This window comes from Plectropomus leopardus, chromosome 13 (genome assembly GCF_008729295.1).
Source record: "Plectropomus leopardus isolate mb chromosome 13, YSFRI_Pleo_2.0, whole genome shotgun sequence".
Taxonomy (NCBI): Eukaryota; Metazoa; Chordata; class Actinopteri; order Perciformes; family Serranidae; genus Plectropomus; species Plectropomus leopardus.
The window spans coordinates 28,809,274-28,830,391 of record NC_056475.1 but is presented as its reverse complement, the minus strand read 5'-3'; the positions used below and the strand labels follow the sequence as shown (position 1 = coordinate 28,830,391).

General features: G+C 37.3%; 1 protein-coding gene and 1 non-coding gene across 2 annotated transcripts; both read right to left on the bottom strand.

Moving 5' to 3' along the window:
- Positions 1 to 1,934: 1,934 nt before the first annotated feature.
- LOC121952288 (heat shock cognate 71 kDa protein-like) lies at positions 1,935 to 19,102 on the bottom strand. Its single transcript, XM_042498861.1, has 18 exons — positions 19,040 to 19,102; positions 16,672 to 16,812; positions 16,385 to 16,537; positions 15,731 to 15,850; positions 13,655 to 13,810; positions 12,962 to 13,222; positions 11,517 to 11,594; positions 10,677 to 10,745; positions 10,375 to 10,524; positions 9,470 to 9,556; positions 8,939 to 9,088; positions 4,398 to 4,603; positions 4,153 to 4,305; positions 3,480 to 4,035; positions 3,168 to 3,370; positions 2,772 to 2,970; positions 2,456 to 2,688; positions 1,935 to 2,377 (listed from the first exon to the last, which is right to left on the bottom strand). Exons 1-18 carry the CDS (start codon positions 19,083 to 19,085, stop codon positions 2,180 to 2,182), a joined length of 3,159 nt encoding a protein of 1,052 aa, XP_042354795.1. The 5' UTR covers positions 19,086 to 19,102; the 3' UTR covers positions 1,935 to 2,179.
- On the bottom strand, positions 4,678 to 4,770 carry LOC121953105. Its single transcript, XR_006106479.1, has one exon. It is a non-coding gene; the product is annotated as a small nucleolar RNA SNORD14 (small nucleolar RNA).
- Positions 19,103 to 21,118: the final 2,016 nt, after the last annotated feature.

Here is a 21,118-nt window from a genome sequence, read left to right as displayed (position 1 = left end):
TATAGAAAAAATACGTGCTATTTTCACTAGGTGCACTGTCACAATCAATGTTACTGTAAATCATTGACATATCCCAGGCTATGATGATGATAATAATAATAATAATAACAATAATAATAATATACATAAATAAACAAATAAATGCATTTTCAAAAAAAAATCTTACCTTGCATGTAGTATATTGACAATATTGACTATAATTAATTTTTTTGTGCTGGTCTTTTTTTATCTGAAAATATAGTGGCATAATGACAAAAACCTGGCATTTACAGGGTGAAATTCTAAAAAAAAAAATGAATATTTGATAATTACAATAAGGACTGAAAAATAATATTAATGTGTAATATTTTTAAAGCTTGATTCTGAAAGCAAGAGCAATACAAGTGTGTGTAATATTAAAGGCTAAGGGTTAAGTTTGTGTAGATTACAAAGAAACAAACTTCATAATTCTCATAAATCTGACCGCCGTCTTTTTTATTAACAGCATTAACTTGTTCTTTTACTTACAATAGGCCTACTTAACTTAACTGCCATTATCTTAAATGTACTTGTTACTTAAGTACAGAAAATATCAGATAATGTAAGACTTTTACTTAAGTAATATTCTAATAGGTGAATTTAACTTTTACCAACGTCATTTTCTTGTAAGATATCTGTACTTTTACGCAAGTAATGCTTTCAAGTACTTCATCCAGCACTGATTGTTTTACAGGACACTCCTTAGCCTTCACTGACCTGACAGCGAAGTGAAATAGAGAGAAAAATAGTTGTAATTTTCTTCAATTTAAGCTCTCAATGTTTAAAAAACAGTTAAACATTTGTAACGTTTGTTAAGTGAAAATTGTGAGCAGTGTTTCCTCGATTACATGTAGACGTTGCTTTACGTTATAACTTGGTGTAAAAGTCATACAGTCAACTAGCTTAGCAGCTATCGTTTATCTTGCCAAGCGACGTTAGAGTTGGGATAAAAACAGACAAAACTCCAAATTAACCACGTAAAAATATACACGGCGTTTCTTGTTTTACGTAGACAATTAAAACATCACTTAATGTGTCGTGTTAATTCAACATTCAGAGAATAAAGTATATTAGCTCGTTCAGTCACTCACCTGTTTTCCTGTCAGTGCTCTATTATAGCGCTGCAACCATAGAAACGCAGACGCACACGTGCTGCCTTCAAGTGCTCCTCGTAAAAACTCCGACTTTTAACTACAAAGTCACAAATACACCACGGGTGTATTATGGTAGCAGGCAGTCGTCACAGCCAGAAAAGTATACTTAAAATGAATGGCTGTATTCTACACAAGTCCTCGGTAAGACTGGCATATAAGAAAGCATAAACGTGAACGCCATATGGCCATTCTGAAGTATCTTTGCATACTTAGAAATACTAATTCTGCACCGAAAAAATGTTGCATTTGAGTAACAGATGTTTGAGGCATAATGTTAAAGACTCATTTTTCTAACGTAAAGAGTCGACTTCATTACATTATAGATTCAGTGTTCAGTCGAGATAAAGTAAGGCCCTTTGATCACTAGATGTCACTATGACCATTTATTCTTATTCTCAAGTCTGTCATGTTTTTACTGTAAATTGTATATAATTAACTATGCAGTCTGCTTTTACCTGTATTGCTTTACATTTTAAAGGTTTTTCAATTCCTGTGTAATTCCCAAATTTAAGTATGTAACCTCAAAATACTTAAATCCACATTATGTAAATAGGATGGCAAGTTTCTTCTGTCATCTGCCTTCCAAAATACATGATTGCACAATATTTTAATTAAATCTTAGCTAAAGGCCCAGAAAGCCATCAAAAGTAGTTCAGTCATTACTAGGGGAAAAAATACAAATTAACAACTGTGTGGCTTATTATCATTATCACTTTCAATCTAAAGGGTTTTGCAGCAAATAAGAAAAACAGATTTCAGGCACAGGGTTAACAAGATTTATTGTCAGGCAGTGACATCTCAGTATACAAAACACTTAGCCAGACATGTGAACCAACAGATCAACTACAAGTTGTTCCCACTTGTGTCGCAAACCATGCAATAAGTGTGATCCCTGAACCCAGTTTTTACTTCTTTAAATTACACTCTTAAGCTTGTTGTAACATGTGCTGTAAGAGGGTTTCTTTCTTAGAAAACATCTCAGGAGTAGCGGATGAGGCGATGATTATTTAGTCGACCTCCTCGATGGTTGGCCCGGAGGATCCACCACCTGGAGCAGCACCACCAGCTCCTGGGAAGCCACCAGGCATGCCTTCTGGCATACCACCTGGCATGCCACCAGCGCTCTGGTACAGCTTGGTGATGATGGGGTTGCACACCTTCTCCAGCTCCTTCTGTTGATGCTCGTACTCATCCTTCTCGGCAGTCTGGAAAAACAAGATATTTTATTGTTCTGGCCTTTGTTTTTTTGTTTTGTTTTTTACACAACTTAAATACAGACTTACCTGGTTCTTGTCCAGCCAACTGATGACCTCGTTGCACTTGTCCAAAATCTTCTGCTTGTCGTCCTCACTGATCTTGCCAGCAAGCTTTTCATCCTCTACAGTTGACTTCATGTTGAAAGCATATGACTCCAGGCCGTTCTTAGCAGACACCTTGTCACGCTGGACATCGTCCTCAGCCTTGTACTTCTCGGCTTCCTGGACCATGCGCTCAATGTCCTCCTTGCTGAGGCGACCTGGGAACAAATGACACGGTCAAAAATAATGTTTCAGAGTACATTTGAGAGCAAGTTTGGATTTAATAAAAATAAAAACTCACCCTTGTCGTTGGTGATGGTGATCTTGTTCTCCTTGCCAGTGCTCTTGTCCACAGCAGAGACATTCATGATGCCGTTGGCATCAATATCAAATGTCACTTCGATCTGGGGAACACCACGGGGAGCCGGGGGGATGCCTGTCAGCTCAAACTTGCCCAGCAGGTTGTTGTCCTTCGTCATGGCACGCTCACCCTCATAAACCTGTTGGAAGTGTGCAGGGTTAAGCAAACAATATTGACAACAATATCTGCAGTTCTGAGAACTTTATTTCGCTCAGACATCCAAGGAAGGTCAGGGCCATCTTTGGTCATGCGACCTCTGGTGGAAACTACGAATGGCAGGAATAAACGTCATCACTGCAAAATAGAGAGGACGATATAAAGTAATCATGTGCTGACCTGGATGAGCACACCAGGTTGGTTGTCAGAGTAGGTGGTGAAGGTCTGAGTCTGCTTGGTAGGAATGGTGGTGTTTCGTTTGATCAGGACAGTCATGACACCTCCAGCGGTCTCAATACCCAGAGACAGAGGGGTGACATCCAGAAGCAGCAAGTCCTGGACATTCTCAGACTTGTCACCACACAGGATGGCAGCCTGGACAGCTGTAGGGAAAGGCAACAATTAGACATTACAACAATTTTAATTTTAGAAACTCAATAGTAGCTTCAGTTGTGTTGCTCTCAGCATGTAAGAGTGGCTCAAGACACTCACCAGCTCCGTAGGCCACAGCTTCATCTGGATTGATGCTCTTGTTGAGCTCCTTTCCATTGAAGAAGTCCTGGAGCAGCTTCTGGATCTTGGGGATACGAGTTGAGCCACCCACCAACACGATGTCATGAATTTGCCCTTTGTCCATCTTGGCATCACGGAGAGACTTCTCCACAGGGTCCAAGGTGCCGCGGAAGAGGTCAGCGTTGAGCTCCTCAAAGCGAGCTCTGGTGATTGAGGTGTAGAAGTCGACTCCCTCGTACAGAGAGTCGATTTCAATGCTGGCCTGGGTGCTGGAAGACAGGGTGCGCTTTGCCCTCTCACAAGCGGTGCGCAGACGACGGACGGCTCTTTTGTTATCGCTGATGTCCTTCTTGTACTTGCGCTTGAACTCGGCGATGAAATGGTTGACCATGCGGTTGTCAAAGTCTTCCCCACCAAGATGTGTGTCTCCAGCTGTGGACTTTACCTCAAAGATGCCATCCTCGATGGTCAAGATGGACACATCAAAGGTGCCGCCACCAAGATCAAAGATGAGGACGTTCCTCTCAGACCCAACCTGAAATTAAGTAACTTTTAACTTTTTTGAAAGCTACTCAATTATGATGGACTCTCCTTTTAGTCATACACAGTGGACATCATTCATGTATAATTAGAATTGTTGCAAGTTTTCTACCTTCTTGTCCAACCCATATGCAATGGCAGCAGCGGTTGGTTCATTGATGATACGCAGAACATTGAGGCCAGAGATCGTGCCAGCATCCTTTGTGGCCTGGCGCTGGGAGTCATTGAAGTAGGCGGGTACTGTGATTACAGCATTGTTGACAGTCTTAAAAAGGACAAAAGGACAAAAAGACAAACATTAGCAAAATTTATAACAAAGCTTGCAGTTTTTGTAATGAGCTTTGCTATATCACATACTTTTCCGAGGTAGGCTTCGGCGATCTCCTTCATCTTTGTCAGCACCATAGACGAGATCTCCTCTGGGTAGAAGGACTTTGACTCGCCTTTGTACTCAACTTGAACTTTGGGGCGAGTGTTGTCATTGATGACATTAAATGGCCAGTGCTTCATGTCTGACTGCACAACTCCATCGTCAAACCTGCGCCCAATCAGTCGTTTGGCATCTGCAAAGAGAAAGTTTTTCCAAAATTCAAAACAAATCTGCTTTCATGCAGGCTTCTGTTTCTGTTAAGGAAGATCACTCAGACATCCAAGGAAGGATTATTGCCATCTTTGGTCTTTCAACCTCTGGTGGAAACTACGAATGGCAGGAAAATCGTCATCATAGTGAGGAAAGGCAATCCTAGCATAATTTAAATCATAACTTTCTATCATTCCTGTCTCATGTTCATAGGAGTCAAAACTGAGAGGCGCAAGTCTCTTTAAATCAGGTAGACATTTGAAGAAACTAACTTGTAACATGTTGCCACTTTTCAACGGGCGAGTGAGACAAGAATGACAGAAGCGCACCATATCACTATTTAATACCAAAAACTTATTCTTACCAAAAACTGTGTTGGTGGGGTTCATGGCAACCTGGTTCTTGGCTGCATCGCCGATCAGCCTCTCAGAATCTGTGAATGCCACATAGCTGGGTGTGGTCCTGTTGCCCTGGTCGTTGGCGATGATTTCAACTTTGCCATGCTGGAACACACCAACACAGGAGTAGGTGGTCCCGAGATCGATACCGACTGCTGGTCCCTTAGACATGTTTCCTATAAAAACAAAGTTAAATTGTTAATTTGTTGATTCTGTGTGATTTTACAGATTAGAGCTTGTGTCAGCCTAAACCATTTCAGCCAGTGACACTGAAGTACTAATACAAGCTGCAACATCAATACGAAGGAGCTGTAGACTAAGACTGCAACTTACAGTTATTTTGTTAATCTGTCAATAATTATCAATTACATTTTTTTCTCTATTATACAGTGTCAGGAAATGGTGAAAAATGTTGTGCTTCCTCAAAATTCTTATTTTTTTTCCACAACCTAAAAGATTTTCATGTTATTATCAGGAGGAGGAAAAAACAGAATGTAATATTATACAAATATTATATATTAATATTGAAATCAGAAAAAAAAAAAAAAATCAAAAGTATTATTCAAATCAATTCATCAATTAGCAAGTCAATTGGTGATCAATGTAAAAATTGACTAATCCAATCATTGTAACACTACTGTATGCTATAATGTTTACACTACGGTTTTGGTTACCACATCAGGGCAAGAAATACAGTATTAGAACACAAGTTCTGTGATGTTATTCAATTTAATTGAAAGGAAATAATAAAATATGCTTAATCCTTTTTCTGTAGCATTATGTGGAAAAACAAAGTGGTTCATAAAATGGTATAAATACAGTGATCCATGACTCCACATTTAAATTGCATGTGCCTTATTGGTTTAGTGGAGTTAAGGGCTCACATAGCTGTAAAGGATTAAGTACTGCAAGAGCATGGCGCTCGTCCTGGCCATGTGACAATGAGACATCAAGTTTCCACAGCAAGAGATAAGACCGGATATAGAAAAAACAGCAACTCTGCAGTACGCAAATCAATAAACACATTAGCACATAAAACAAGAGCTATACTGTAAGACAGCCTTCAAACATATCAGCCAATTATGGCGATTCAAAGCTCTTTTAACCTGAAAAAAAAGTCTGTTCTTTCCGGCTAGCTCGACACCATTTGTTCGAGAACATTCTCGAGCGTCTCAGAATCCCTTCCCCCCACCCTCCGCGCTAAGCTAAGTAGCTAACGGTTGGCCAAACCTCGCGAGCCCTATTAATAACGTATCAGTAAGCGACACTGTCAAAAATCACCCATATATCGTTGCACTGAGCCCCAGCCATTAGGAAGCAAATGTGATTTCTGAGTCAGTACATAATCTTACTGCCATCATTGTGTGAGCGATCGGCCACTTAACGGTCCGCCATTGAAGCATGCCTAGATCTGGGCTGTGGGGAGTTTTACTAAAATATAACGTTACATACACAATATCTATGACAAATCCGAGAATAACTTACCGAATTATTGAACTGACGATGACTTTAGATGTAGGAATGGGCAGCGGCGAGGTTGACTTGTCCTTGCCGGTATGAGAAGGGAAAGGGAGGACGAACCGTTATCGGAGATTTATATATCACCGGCAAGGCAGCCAATGAGACGTCGAGTAGTTTGTCTTTCCTCAACGGTCCACCAATGATGGTTAGTATCTGTGATGACGTATGTATCGACTCAGCGTGCTTCCTGTTTTAGTCTCTGGGTTTCATAATCATTTTGAATGACCGCATGGCTCGAGGTGATAGCTTTGTGTGGAAATACAAGATGTGGTTAGGCCAATAACCATGCCATTCGAGATTTTATACTCAAATTAAGTATTCATGTTTGTGAAAAGACAATAGAATGAATTATACTTGTATAATATCAAGGAATTATTGAGGAAGTAAGTACAGTTAGTGGCCAGCCCAGGCCATGATCAGACAGGGCTAACTGGGATCTAGCTAACAATATTTTTTGAAAATTAAAACAAAGGATGCATCAGAATCAACACAATTGTGTGCAAAAAGAAATGATTGTGGGGTATAAAGGGATTAAATAAGACATATAGTGTGCTTTATTGTAACTGTACAAAGTTTAGGTGGTCTAAAGAGAACAAAATTCAGTTCAGCATTTAATTAGGAAGCAGCAATGTGCAGAGTAACGTGCATATGTGTGGGGATAATGTGTATAAGCATCAGTGAGACATGGTGAAGAATATATTAAAATATGCATACAGAGCAGAAGGGTGACAAATCAGATGAAAAAAATCAGAAATGGTGAGATGATAATGCCACCAGCTCTGTGCGAGTCATTGAATGGTTTGAGTGATATAGTATATACATATATATAGATAGATAGATAGATAGATAGATAGATACTTTATATACTGTATACATTTTTTCTTATTTGTTCTTCTTTCATTGAGTTAATTTTTTAACCAACATCAGTCCTAGTCATTAATATCAAATATTCATTAATTTAAATGCCAGATTTTGAGGATGCCACTGCTTTTAGATGAAAAATAAAATACCCACAAATGAATTGTTTACAATATACTACATGCAAGACTTTTTTTCTTTTGTGATTATCACAGCCAATGATATGTCAGTTATTAGCAGCAACATTGATAATTTAATATTATTTTTTGTGCAATGTCAAATACACTCATACAGCTATGCACGCAAAATGCACTTTTCAAAATCAGAAAATAAAAAATAGTAAACAGTCAGTCAGTCATTTTCTGAAACCGCTTGTCCTCGCAAGGGTCGCAGGGGGGCTCGAGCCAATCCCAGCTGTCATCGGGCGGAAGGCGGGGTAAAAATAGTAAACATTGGTATGATTTTCTAATTTCATTAAGTTCATATTTTTAACCAACATCAATCATTATCATGAAAAAAAATCATTAATTTTCCAAAATTTTAACCCTTGAAATGCCAGTTTTTTTTCATGATGCTACTATGTGTTTAGTAGTGTTTGTTTAGAGAAAAACACACACAAAAAATATTTTTAATATACTACTTGCACTTCTTTTCTTTTTCTTGATCAGCACATCCTGGGATATGTCAACAATTTGCAACAACCTTGATTGTGACAGTGCACGTAGTGGAAATAGCGTGTATTTTCTCCATAAGCCAAATATGGTAAAAGTAAAAAATAGTAAAAATTCCAAATTCCAAGGCAGAAGCCCAGAATTACTCCCAGAAATAATAAAATGCATGCTTTGTGCATGTCCCCGTTGTAAATTGTGGGTCTAATAAGCTCTCTTTAACTGCTTAAAACATATTGTTTTGTTGTTGTAAAATTTATATTTTTTTCATGTAACAATGTTGTGCTGATGTTGTCTTGCTGTGAGGTACTTTGTCTTTTCACCATGTTGTGACTTTGCTAGCTTGAACGTTACGTTAGCATCCGAGGAAATTTTCGGTGTAACCGGGTTACCGACTGTTAGCTGAATTATTTCTTTCTGTGTTTTAGCTTTAATGGGGTCTTTTATGACGTGTAATCAGGTACATCTATTTATTTTTTTGTCCATAAAGTGTTGTGATGTTAAACTGTTGTTTCATTTGCCGTTTATCAGCCTGCTTTACGCTGTTCCTGTGCTTTAATTGGAGCTTTTATTACGAGCTTTTATGGTTAATCACACAATGCAAGAGAAAGTACACAAGCCACTACATATGCCATTGTGTTCTAGCAAAGTATAATTTATTGGTACAGGTAAAAACAAAGAATACAGTATCTACACAGTTTAATACAGTACAACAGGAAGTTATCACATTCTTTTCAGTGTAAACAGACACTTTTTATTACAGGTGCATTACAAAAGGTTAATCAGCTGAATCTGTGAGCGTAGCAGTGGTTCGGCTGATGTTATCAATCCTGTAGTTCACAGATTGTTAAAGCTCTGTCTCCTTTATGTCACTTTTGGCTGAAGTTTGTTTCTGGGTTTGAGGTTGAGAATCTTGGTCTTTATCTACAGTCTCTGGTGCTGCCATCGCTGCTGTGTTTATCACCGAGGTTATCGCTGCTGGTGTTTCGACGACATACTGTGTGAATGCTGTGTTGAGAACCCCTGTGTGAGAGAGCATTTTACAATCAGTGATTCATGACAGAAACTGGTTTCTGCCCTCTATCTGTGGCAAGAGAGGTGAGTCAGCAGAGAGCGACTCAAAAGAAGGTTGAGTTTTTCCTAAGGCTGGCAACAGAAAGCAAACATTCCATGTTTTACCAAGCTGCTTTCATTACCTAAAGTTAAAGTTACATCCAGTGATGACACATTAAATTTAAACCCATAGCAAAACATTTCTGTAATTTAGCCATGTCCTAATCCACAAAGCGTTTCAGGGAAACGAGAGGAATTGGATGATGATCTCTGGTGGCACAAATGTTTTCCAGCACATTTCTTTATTTCTTCTAATCAGAGGATTTAAAAGGTGCTGAGTCATCATCTTACCTCTTCGCCTTTGACCCTGGGGGTTTCTCTCTTCCTGGCTTGACTTTGATTTACTGCTCTCCTCTGATGGATCTGACTCTTCATTCTCTGTAACAACAAAAACTGTCAAATGTATTTTTTTAAAAATGCAATTTAAAAAAGTAAAAATACTTGCGGCATTGTGATTTAACTACAAGCTCAAAGTCTATGTAATTTACTGTTCATTGAAGTATTATCCAGCTATGTAAAGATATATCAGATACTCTAAAGCAGGGATATTCAACTTGCTTTGCTTGGGGGCCACTTTTGCGAAATGACAGGAGGCCAGGGGCCAGACGCAGCAGCCCCATACATGTTTCTTGAATTTTAGAACCTTTCTAGAATATTAGGATTCTTGTAGGATTTTAGTACATTTTAGGATTTAAGGAGGTTTCCAAGATTTTAGGAGCTTTCCAGGATTTTAGGTCTTTTCCTTGGAATTTAGTGGTTTGTAGGAATTTACTATGTTTCTAAGGATTTTCGGACATTATAGGATCTTAGGTAGTTTCCAGGCTTTTAGGAGGGTTCTAGGATTTTCTGAGTTTTCCAGGATTTGAAGGACATTTCTAGGCTTCCAGGATTTTCCCAGGATTATGTGACATTTCTAGGATTATTTATGGACATTTCTAAGCCTTTAGGACATAAGGGGCTTAGCCAGGACCTGTATCGGTAGATGTGGGGGATCCTCCACTGGCATTTTTGATTTAAAAAAAAAAAGCTCTAATTTGATGCTGTTTTATGCACTCTGGCACCTTATGATAAAAAAGTACAGAAATAATTCCCAGTGTGAATCAGTATTTGGCCCCAACTAAAGCTCACACTGCAGCTTCAGCCTGATGTTGTTGGTGAGATTATGATACACAGAAATAGTTAAATGGTCTGCTCACCTCTCTTCCACATGACATGCGCTCTCCGTAGCTTGATGCTGAAAAAAATGACGACCACCAGCAGAGCGGCGATTAGGCACGTCACCAGGAAGACCAGTAGCGATGAACTTCCTTCAGTTCCTATTTGCTTCTTTGAGTCATTGAAGCTCTCTGAAAATGGGCCAAATGCTGGTATTTAGTCCAACAAAAAGCGTTATCACTTTTAAAGCCTATGACACATTTTTATCGAATTATTACTTTCATACCAGAACAACTGAACTCTAGTCTCACCCATGCAGACACTTAAAACATTGTGGATTTACCTGTTGTGTTTCTCTCTGTCTGGTTGTAGGATGTGACCTCGTCTGTGGTCTCAGAGACAGATGTCCAGCCTTAAAGGAATTATGAAGAAAAAAAAGGTACAATAAATAACACAGACTTAACCCTGTAAAACCTGGAGCGACATCACTTTTCTTGTGCTGCTTTCAGGTGCCTTTTGCAAGTATTTAAACCTTTAAGCCCTGAGCAAGTTTATCCAATTTCTTTATAAAAACATGAATAAAAAGGCAATGAGCACCATGGTGAGACATCTTCCACAAATTGCAAGAAATTAGTGCATTAGAGAATTATTTTTAAAAAACTAGGGGAAAATGTCTATATTTAAAATGATCAAATATTTAAAATTATATAACAGATTTTTTAATTAAATATAGAATATTTCTTAAGCACCTTTAAGGATTTTCAGATAATTTCTGTGTACTTTTAACTAATAGTCTTGCTAATTTTGGGGTCATTTCATTGCCGTCTTCACAAAATTTGGGAAAAAAAATTAATAGAATATTTAGATTTTTTTTTTTACCTTGGGAAAAATGTGCCAAGGGGGGGAAAAAGCAAGGGGGAAAAAAACTTTTTTTAAAATGAATGGTAATTTCTTCTGAAGTTGCCCATTACATTCTTTCCATGTTGTTTAAAGAAATCAAGCCTATTTACCCAGGTTTCAAAGGGTTAAATCAACTGCTGCAGTCTAAGTCAACCCTAAATGAAACAACAATGACGTTGCGGTTGTTCAAAATAACCACTACGTGGGATCAGACAGGAGTTTGCAGAGAATAGTTAGTGTGCAAAGAAAAATGCATAATCTTGCAGTACAAAGGGTAACATACCTGGTGTGGTTGTTGCATTACTGTTGGTGTCATTCCTCCTCCTGGTTGAGCCTGACATTACAGCAGTTTTCGAGACATCTACAAGAAATAGAGACATTTTAATGAATAAGTTATAAGAAAATAGAAGTCAGATTTATATATAAAAAAATATTTTAAAATGAATGTAATTTGTAATTTCATTGAGCTGTATGTGTCTATGTTTTTTGACTTTTCATGTCAAAATTATCAAAAAAACCCTCTGGTGTCAAATGTTAAAAAGAAGAAAAAAATGTAGGCAGCAATTTTCTTCTGTACAATATATCTCGGAAAGTCACTTTAACTACACGAGACGTCACAGTTCCATCACCAGAATGTATGAATACACCAAACGAGTTTCACACAATACTCTGACACTTCCGTCACAGGAAACAGATCTGGTATCACAAACACAGTGGCTGTTTAGCGCCTGACTTAATGCATTGTGAAATCTGAGATGGTTTCCATCCCACAGGTTGACAGTTTGTTCAATGAATTACACATGTACTATACAAAGCCATAAATAAGGGACACAGTGGAGGGGAAACCCATTTAAGTTCAAATAATTCATGTTATTATTCACAGTATAAAGTTTACGTTTCTTTTTTTGATGCAGTACATTAATAAGCTCATATAGACATTATTGTTGTATTTTGTGAATATTGAGTCTTTGAGGCATTTGTCATCTTATGCTGAATATTTTGTCACATAAAGCGACAGTAGCTAACCTTTTGACACTTGGATCAACATCAGATTTCTTGTGCTGTTCTCAGACGCCTTTCACAAATTGATTTTTTTTTTTTTTCAAAATACATGGAAAAAAGGGGCAATGAGCAGCTTGGCATGAAATGTTCCACATATGGCCAGAAATTAGTAGATTTTGAAAAAAAATTTTACATGATAGAGAACAAATGTCCAGACAATTATATATCTAATTAACATATTAGCGCATTTAAAATGATTTAATGGAATTATTTGAATTTTCAATCACTTTTTTTCAGGTCTGTTCCTTGTGTCCTGCTAGTTACTGCACCGGCCTCCCTCTGTGTTTACAGATAGGGACTGGTCACTTATGAGGGGGGAAGAGGTGCTGCAAATTGGGTCAGACAGTTTAAAAAAAAAAAGTATGTTCTGAGGAGGGACGTCTGTTTTTAATATTGGCTTAGGTGAGGGAGGTACAACTTAAAAAGGTAGTATTTTATATTCTCTGCCCGCCGTGGCAGAGTTGGACATACTTCATCAATAAATGGGTTTTCCTCCAGTGCTTGTATACATGAAGTCCAATTAAATGTCCTAATCGAGCTATAGCCATAACTGTGCATGATTGTCAGGATATAGTGACGGTTTTAGAAATATGACAAAAAGTTACTTTCAAGCTTTCAAGTCCATGTGACATAAAATTATGTACAAATGAATGTAGTTGTATTTACCGTGCGTGCTGAGAGGTGAGCCTGAAGGCAATCCAGTGAAAAGAGGACGGTCAGAAGGAGCTGTGGCCGATTTTGGTTCATTGGAGTGAACAGTTGATAACTTCACTGAGCTCTCTGTTGAAGGCTCATTCACATCTCTGGTTGATGGGAACACTGTTGTTCTCCCTGCTGTGAACCTGCCAGTCATTGTTCTCAGCACGTCTGTTGACCCTTTAAGCCGGGTTATGGGTGAACTGGTGGTGGTTGGGAAGGAGGTTGCTGCTGTGGAGCAGAGGGGCGATAACATTATTGATAAGCACAAACAGCATTCAATTCATGAAAAATCAATGTGAGAATTCACACTGGCATTTGATCTGCAAGTCACACATCTGTTTTAATTTGAATACAGGAAACTGAACCATTTGCGACATACAGAAAGAGGAAGGGGGACTTATGAGAAAAAACCATCTCCAGTGCTTTCCCTGTTTTGTGACGACACAACTACGTTTTCACTGTTCCTCAAATATCTTCCTTAAAGCAGAAGTACTTTTAAGTAAACAAGTTTTGGTGAATTCGGAGGTCATTTTTATAAATTTTCTTTCCTGGGGAATCTTTGATGTGGGCTTTTTTAAAGGTGTAGACACTAGAATTGGAGTTGAGGGACAGAAAGAGAGACAGAGAGGAGTATTTTTAGATTAAATGACTTGTACTCACATCCTCGTCCAATTTTGACAAAGTTCATCAGAGGACGTGTGTGCAGAGCTGGATGGCGAACAAGGCATTTCACCGTGACTCTGTTCTCCACTGAGTGAACTTGCAACATATCTGTTGACACATATTTTTTACCTTCATGTAGGACCTGGGCATGACCTGTGGAAGGGGACAGATGGCGTTAGTATTCATTTGTAAGCAGGTGTATCTGCTGACAGCGGGAGTCAAAGTTAGTGTCCCAGCTACGTTATATATACTTTAAGTTGACTGTATTTGAGAAGACAAGTTAAGATGATTTTGTGATCATTCAACTTGTCTTCTCAAATTCAGTCAGCTTGAAAATTCAAGGCAGCCCACCAACTGTTTCAAGCTAAAATAAATAGTTCCTTTTTAAAGTGTATGTTCCAAAGTGAGTTTTTACTACAAATATATGACATTTAAAGTAAATAAAATATGTGTAGGTCTACATGTCTTTAGAAGTGTTCATTTCTGTCCATTTTAAAGGTTATGATTGTCATCATGGCTTGAAATAACACCTGCCAGCCAACCATAAGTGGGTAAACTTTACCATAACTGCGTCAGGTGATGTCATCAACAGATTAGCCCACACTGTGGTTGCTAAATGTAGTTTTGATACGCCTACAAAAGTGCAGTTGAAATGGCCAGTAAATAGGGCTGGGTGTTAAAAAAACAATGACAAGTTTCCAAACCTACTGTATATATCTTTTTGTTCCTATATTTGGATTATGATAGGCACAAAACTATTTGATAAAATTAAACCTAAATCAGACGGTCTCTCATCTCTCTAAAAACAGCTGTTTTAGTCTGCACTGTCTATATGATCAAAATGTCTCACAGAGTGCAGCCCGGCACTTATTAAACTAAGCACAGTTTCAAAATAGCAGTGCATAAGATAAAGTATCATAAAACAGGCAGCTAAAGATGGCAGCTTATGTGCCTCTGTGAGTTAAATTCATGTTATGTTACCGTCTATGCACAGTGGTGGTGGAAGTTTTTAGATCCTTTACTTAAGTAAAGTACTAAAGCCCCACTTGGCGGGCTTTCATTAACCCTCAAACTGCGCAAAATGAAATTGTGAATATAAGATATGTCTAATGGAAATAACTCAGTTTTAAAAAAAAACTCCCATTTATTGCAAAAATAATTCTGCGCTCACATGAGGTGGCATTTCAGGACAGTCAAAAAAGCCATAATTTTCAAAACTGAAATGAAAACACCTTTTTGCTCTTTTATAGGTCACATGATGCAATGGCTATATCATGAGAGAAGAAGTTGCACAACATCACTGAAGTAAGTTTTATCAAATTAAGTTATCAAGTTTGATTGAGACAACTGCTTGGAAATCGAGTTGAGAAAACTTGATTCATTTATGTGTTACCAGTTGAAGTAATCATTTCAGATGGTTTATAATTCTCTTTTTTCAATGAAAAATGAATCAATTTAAGATATCAAATTAATTAGAATAATCAAAATAGGAAGCAGCAAGTCCTAATATTTAAAGCAGCTGGAATATGAAATGTTTTTGAATGAAAAATGGCATAAAAGATTATCAGATTTGTAGCAAATTGCCTCAGCTGCACTCAACTGCATGGTTTGTGAGCAAAACTCTTAATTTGTAAAGTAACTAGTAAATAAATAAATAATAAATAAATAAATAATTGTAGTGCAAATTACAATACTTCCCACTGAGGTGTAGTGGAGTAATAGTAGAAAGTGGCATGAGATTAAAATACTCAAAGTAAAAGTACCTCAAAATAGTACTTAAAGCAACATTTTGCAAAGTTTTGTTGACTGCTGAATCTCATTCTCAAGTCGTTAAATATCAACGTTTTGGGTTGCTGCCACAGTGCGACCATCAACCGAACATGTTGGTATTGGATGACCTGGGAATGAGGTTCAACAATCAACTAAAACTGCTTTAAGTAGCATACAGTACTTGAGTAAATGTATTTTTTTACATTCCACCACTCCTTATGCCTCACTTTGGTTCACTTCTTGATTACAGTGTAGATTGTTTAATCAAAGAGCTGCTCACAAATTAAGTTATGACAAACTTACCAACAATTTCAGGTCCATGATCAAATTTCCAGGAGATCTGGGGAGGATGGTGGTTCCCCTCCGCAGTGCATTTTATCACAAAGTTCCCTTCATGCTTTGCTACTTTTATTTTGGGATGACCTTTAAAATAATCAACAGCAGAGCAGATGTCATTACATTATTATGAAATGCTTATCGGACTAACAATGCAATGTTAGTAAAATTAGCTCTGAACAGTAAAATCTGACAAGTTCATTTTACTTTTTAAAAAATCAAGGAAACCGACTGTCCCAAAGAAATGTAAGTAAATATAATGATTAGTCTTCATTTAGGTTTACATTATATGTAATTGTAATCTTTTCTTAAAAAGCATTTAAATTTACTTAATTTTGTGAAGTTGTTGGAAGTTAAAAATGACAAGTTTAATTAAACTATTCTTTCCCAGTTTTAGCACCTTCAAGTTAACTTTGCTGTGCTATCTGAATTTTACTGGTTGCAAACTATATACAATCTTTGTATATTCAGACTAACTTTGTTTACTGAAGTTGCTCACACTTAGAAAGAACTTGTCAGATTTTAAAGTGTGGTTGTAGGAAATATTTGTAAGCGTCTTCTCATTGCTGGGTTTGACAATAATGTCATGTGGGAGCCAGTCACATGCTGCGTTATTCTCACCTAACACTGTCACCTCCACTTTCCTCTCAGTCGTGTGGTCGTCGTAGTGAGAGCATGTGTAGTTGCCTCCGTCTTTGAAAGTCACATTGGAAATACTGATGGTGAACTCTGACTCAGACAGTTTGTTGATGCTGTAGCGCTTGTCCTTTAAAGCTGGGGGTGGGTAAAAATATGTTTAATATCTTAATCTAAAAGTGCAACAGATGCTTGCAATGTTGGCCCAAACATCAGACAATTTGTGTATACATGTGTATGTATGATAGAAGGACAAGATTTGTCACCTTCACCTCGTTCTCGATTAAAGAACATAACAAATCCTTCAGGGTTCTTCCAGTCCACGCTGCTTTTGTGAGCATTAGTAACTGGGCAGCTTAAGTTGAGCGTCTGACCTTTTTTCACAGTCACACGCTGCCACACCGCAAGCGAAACTGTAATCAGATAAATAGGAACATCAGTTTCCTTGAAAATTCACACAGAGAGCACAATTTCCATGGTATGCAGTTTGATAAGACATGTAGGGTTTCATGAAGTGGCTCCAGCTCCAGGCAGCTCTACCCTTCACAAAGTGATAAACAACCTTTGTTGGAATTATAAAGTCAAGTCAAGAGCAGTTAACCCTTTGAAACCTGGAGCATGGTGTGATTTCTTTCAAAAACATGGGAGAACAAAACAAGACAATGAGCAGCTAAGTAATAAATGTTCAAAAAATTAGTATATTTAGATAATTATTTTTAAAAAGCTATGAAAAAAAGTCTGGGGAAAAAGAAAAAAGCTAGGGTAAAACTCTCATTAGCATAATTATGTTATTGAAATTATGTTACAGAATTATTCGATTTTTTAAATGCTTTTTGAGGTTATTTACTTGTTTGATTTTTGTTTTATTTACTTTTAAAAAATTTTTTCTTGTCTGTTTTGTTTTTGGGGTGTTTTTTAAAATAATTTTTAGGTGATTTTCTGGTAATTTTAAGATAATTTCTTGCTCATTTTTGGTTAATTTCTTTCTCTTTTTTTCATTGCTCATTGCCTTCTTCCCAATGTTTTTGAAATCAAGCCAAATTGTGCAGGTTTCAAAGGGTTAAATGTGTTTTCCTCCCTCGCATACAGAGGTGTCCGAAGTTTAAAACCCCCGTTTCTCACAGTTTGACTCATCTTTTCCTGTTTGTGCCGCTGGCCTGGGACCGTGTGTGTGTGTGTGTGTGTGTGTGTGTGTGTGTGTGTGTGTGTGTGTGTGTGTGTGTGTGTGTGTGTGTGTGTGCGCAAGTGTGCTTGTGCTTGTGCATGTGTGTGTGTGTGTGTGTGTGTGTGTGTGTACTGCAACTATAAAAGAAGCAGCCCCCCTGTCACTAATGTATTTCTGCTGTGACAGGAAGTGATGTGGTCAGTTACTTCACCGTGAAAGAGAAAGTAAGAGAGCTGCTGTGGGTTTTTTACGGGGGCTCTGGGTGCTTTTCTTTCCTATGGGGTGAGAGTGACGAGCTGTTCGGAAAACACATTTCTGGGGGCATATTGACACCACCAGTCAGGACAGTGGGCTAGAAGGAAAAGAGGTCAGCAGGACTTTTTCACACGCGTGGGTAGTGTGTTAGATATGACAGGACTTTGGAACGTTGTAACAAATGTTTGAAAACCGCTGGAAATTACTCAGATGCAAATTTGTGACTGTATGGCCACATGTTTTTGAGTTTTGTCCAGACTTAAGTTACTGGGTTTCTGACTTTTTAAAACCCTTTTTTAACCCTTTCAAACCTGAGCAAATTGGCTTGATTTCTTTCAAAAACATGGGAAGAATGTAATAAGCAACAAAAGAAGAAATTACACAAAATTAGCAAGAAATTAAAATAAAATACAAGAAAATTATCTGAAAATTTGTATCTAAAGAAAAAGTTCCTAAAAAAAAACAAGCAAACAAGGACATGACCTAAAACGTGCTTAAAAATGATACAAATTCTGTAATATAATTTTAAAAAATATATATCATTTTTTACAATTTGTGGAACATTTCTCATCAAGTTGCTCATTCCCTCTATTTCATATGTTTTTGAAAGAAATTGCACCAATTTGCTCAAGGTTCAAAGGTTTAAATACTTGTGAAAGGCATCTTAAAGTAGCACAAGAGAGAAGTGATGTCGCTCAAGGTTTCAAAGGGTAAAAGTCTGATTCATTTTTCAGGAAACACAATAACATGTATCCATCACATAAGAGCAAATAATGTGATATATATAGTATATGTTCATGTACAACATGCATGCATACATAATACAAACTCAAACTCATGCATAAGTCAAATCTAATGCCTCCAAAAGCATGACCTCACGCAACCAGCTCTAAAAAGAAACTATTTGTTTTAACTTAAAAAAGTTCATGTCTGGGCTTCCTTGAATTTTTAAGTTGAATGAATTTGAGAAGACAAGTTGAACTATTATGAAATGACCTCAACTTGTTTTCTCAAATTCAGTCAACGTAATTAATTAATTAAATAATTAATTAAAAGCAACCAGGACACTAACTTTTTTAAGGCAAAACAAATAGTGTCTTTTTACAGTGAAATCATAATTTCCAGTAGGGTTATCTGCCATTTTTAATGATCAGATTCAGTCCAGCATTATTTCAAAACAAACTGTGCCTGTTGACAAGTGTAGTAAGTAAAGGACTTACCCTGTATGAGCAGCACAAAGACGCTGAGCTGCAGCTTCACTTCCATCTCTGTCACTCACTAACAATCACACTTCAACTCTGCCGCGTTTCCTCATCTTTTTGTACTCCGCTGAGGGACCTTCCATGACATCAGCCGTGGTTTCCATAGACCCGTTGGTTCAAGGGATCCTCATGTGACACTGAAAAGTAAAAGGTTAAGAGTTCATGATTCATATTTAGCTCATGTTTAAAAAACTGAATGTTGAAGTTAAACTACCCAGCAGTCATTTTCAGAGGTTTAACCATTTGAAACCTGAAATGACATCACTTGTCTTGCGCTGCAATCAGATGCCTTTCACAAGTTTTTAAACCTTTGAACACTGAGCGAACTAGTGCAATTCATCCTAAAAACATTTGAGAAAAGGCAATTAGCAACTTGGTGAGAAATGGTCCACAAATTGCAAGAAATTAGAGCATTAGAGAATTTAGAGAGAATGTGTGGTGTAAACACTAGGACAAAACTATATTCAATTTAATTACATTTTTAAATTATGTAACAGAATTTTTATCATGTTTAAGCACCTTCATGCTCATGCCTTTGTTTCTTTTTTACTTTTTTTTCTTCTTTTTTTCAAATTTTCTGATAATTTGTTTGTACTTTTTACTTTTTTTCGTGCTAATTTTTGAGTCATTTCCTATTTTGTTGCTCATTGCCTTCTCGCCATATTTTTTGAAAGAAATCAAGCCAGTTTGTTCAGGTTTGAAATGGTTAATGAAAAACATGGAAATTCACATTTTCACAACAAAAATCATACCAAAAAAGACAGGTTGATTTGCTGTGTGGAAGAGAAATATTATGATTGATGTTAGTTACTTTTTCTGCTATCACGAGGCTACATGATCTCTGTGTCTGTCTTTTTAGCTACACTAGAGTTACAATTACAGAAGGCAAGAGTTTATAAACATATTCAGAGCTAAAGCATATTGTTTCAGTGCATCTGAAGTCCTATGTTAAACCAACTGTTGAGGGAGTTTGAGTTAAAGGGGGTAGTGCATAAGTGAAGGATGTGGGTACAGATGTTGTGAGGTGCAACAACAACAAGAAAGATACATCAAAGCAGCATAACTTAACCAAAATGTAATGTGGCTGGGGGGAGCAGCAGAAGATAGAGTGATTAGAGTGGAGCCACAACTTAAAGGAACAGTTAACCCCCAATCAAAAATATACATATTTTCCCTCTTAACTATATTGCTGTTTGTGAGTCTAGATTGTTTGGATTTTGGTGGCAGAGTGTTGGAGACATCAGCCGTAGAGATGTCTGCCCTCTCTCCAATAAAATGAAACTAGATGGCACTCAGCTTGAGGTGCTCAAAGTGCCAAAAAAAAAGACATATGAAGAACTCAACAATGTCTCATTCCATAAATCATGACCCAGTCACTAAAGATAATCCACAGACCTTGTTGTGAGCAGTTTCATGTAGGAACTATTTTTTGTTCTGTAAAATTCTGTACTAAAAATTTCCTTCTACTCTGGAATAAATACAGATGTTTTTCTTAAATACAGATCATTAGTAGCATATGGACTCAGCCCCTTATTTTTTCCAATTTTTGAGGTTTGATATTTTCAGTTGGACTGTGGTAAATACCCTCATGCTCTATAGCTTACAGCAAAAAAAAAAAAAAATAATAAAGCAGGGTATGCTTTATGGCAAGGCTACCTCATGATTGACAAGCTGCTACCACAGTAACCTATCAGTCAGGACAGAGGCTCAGCAATATGTTATTGATGATGCATCAGTCAGATCCATATTCTCGTCCAAATATGTTCACATCTGGTGCCAAAAAAACAGCGATGACCAAAATGCCAAAATTAAGGCTTCAAAACAGGAGTCCACGATACATTGGTCAATGACACAGTGGTCACAATTTACACTAACAGAAACATGATATGTGGTACAAATGATACAACTATACATCATATAACTGTAGTTCAGAGAGAGCATTGCTGTACTTAATAAGGTTAATAAGGTTGTAGTGGAAAATAAATGCAACTAAATTTGTTTTAATTTGTGAAATAGAGCTTTAACACTCCGTGTGCA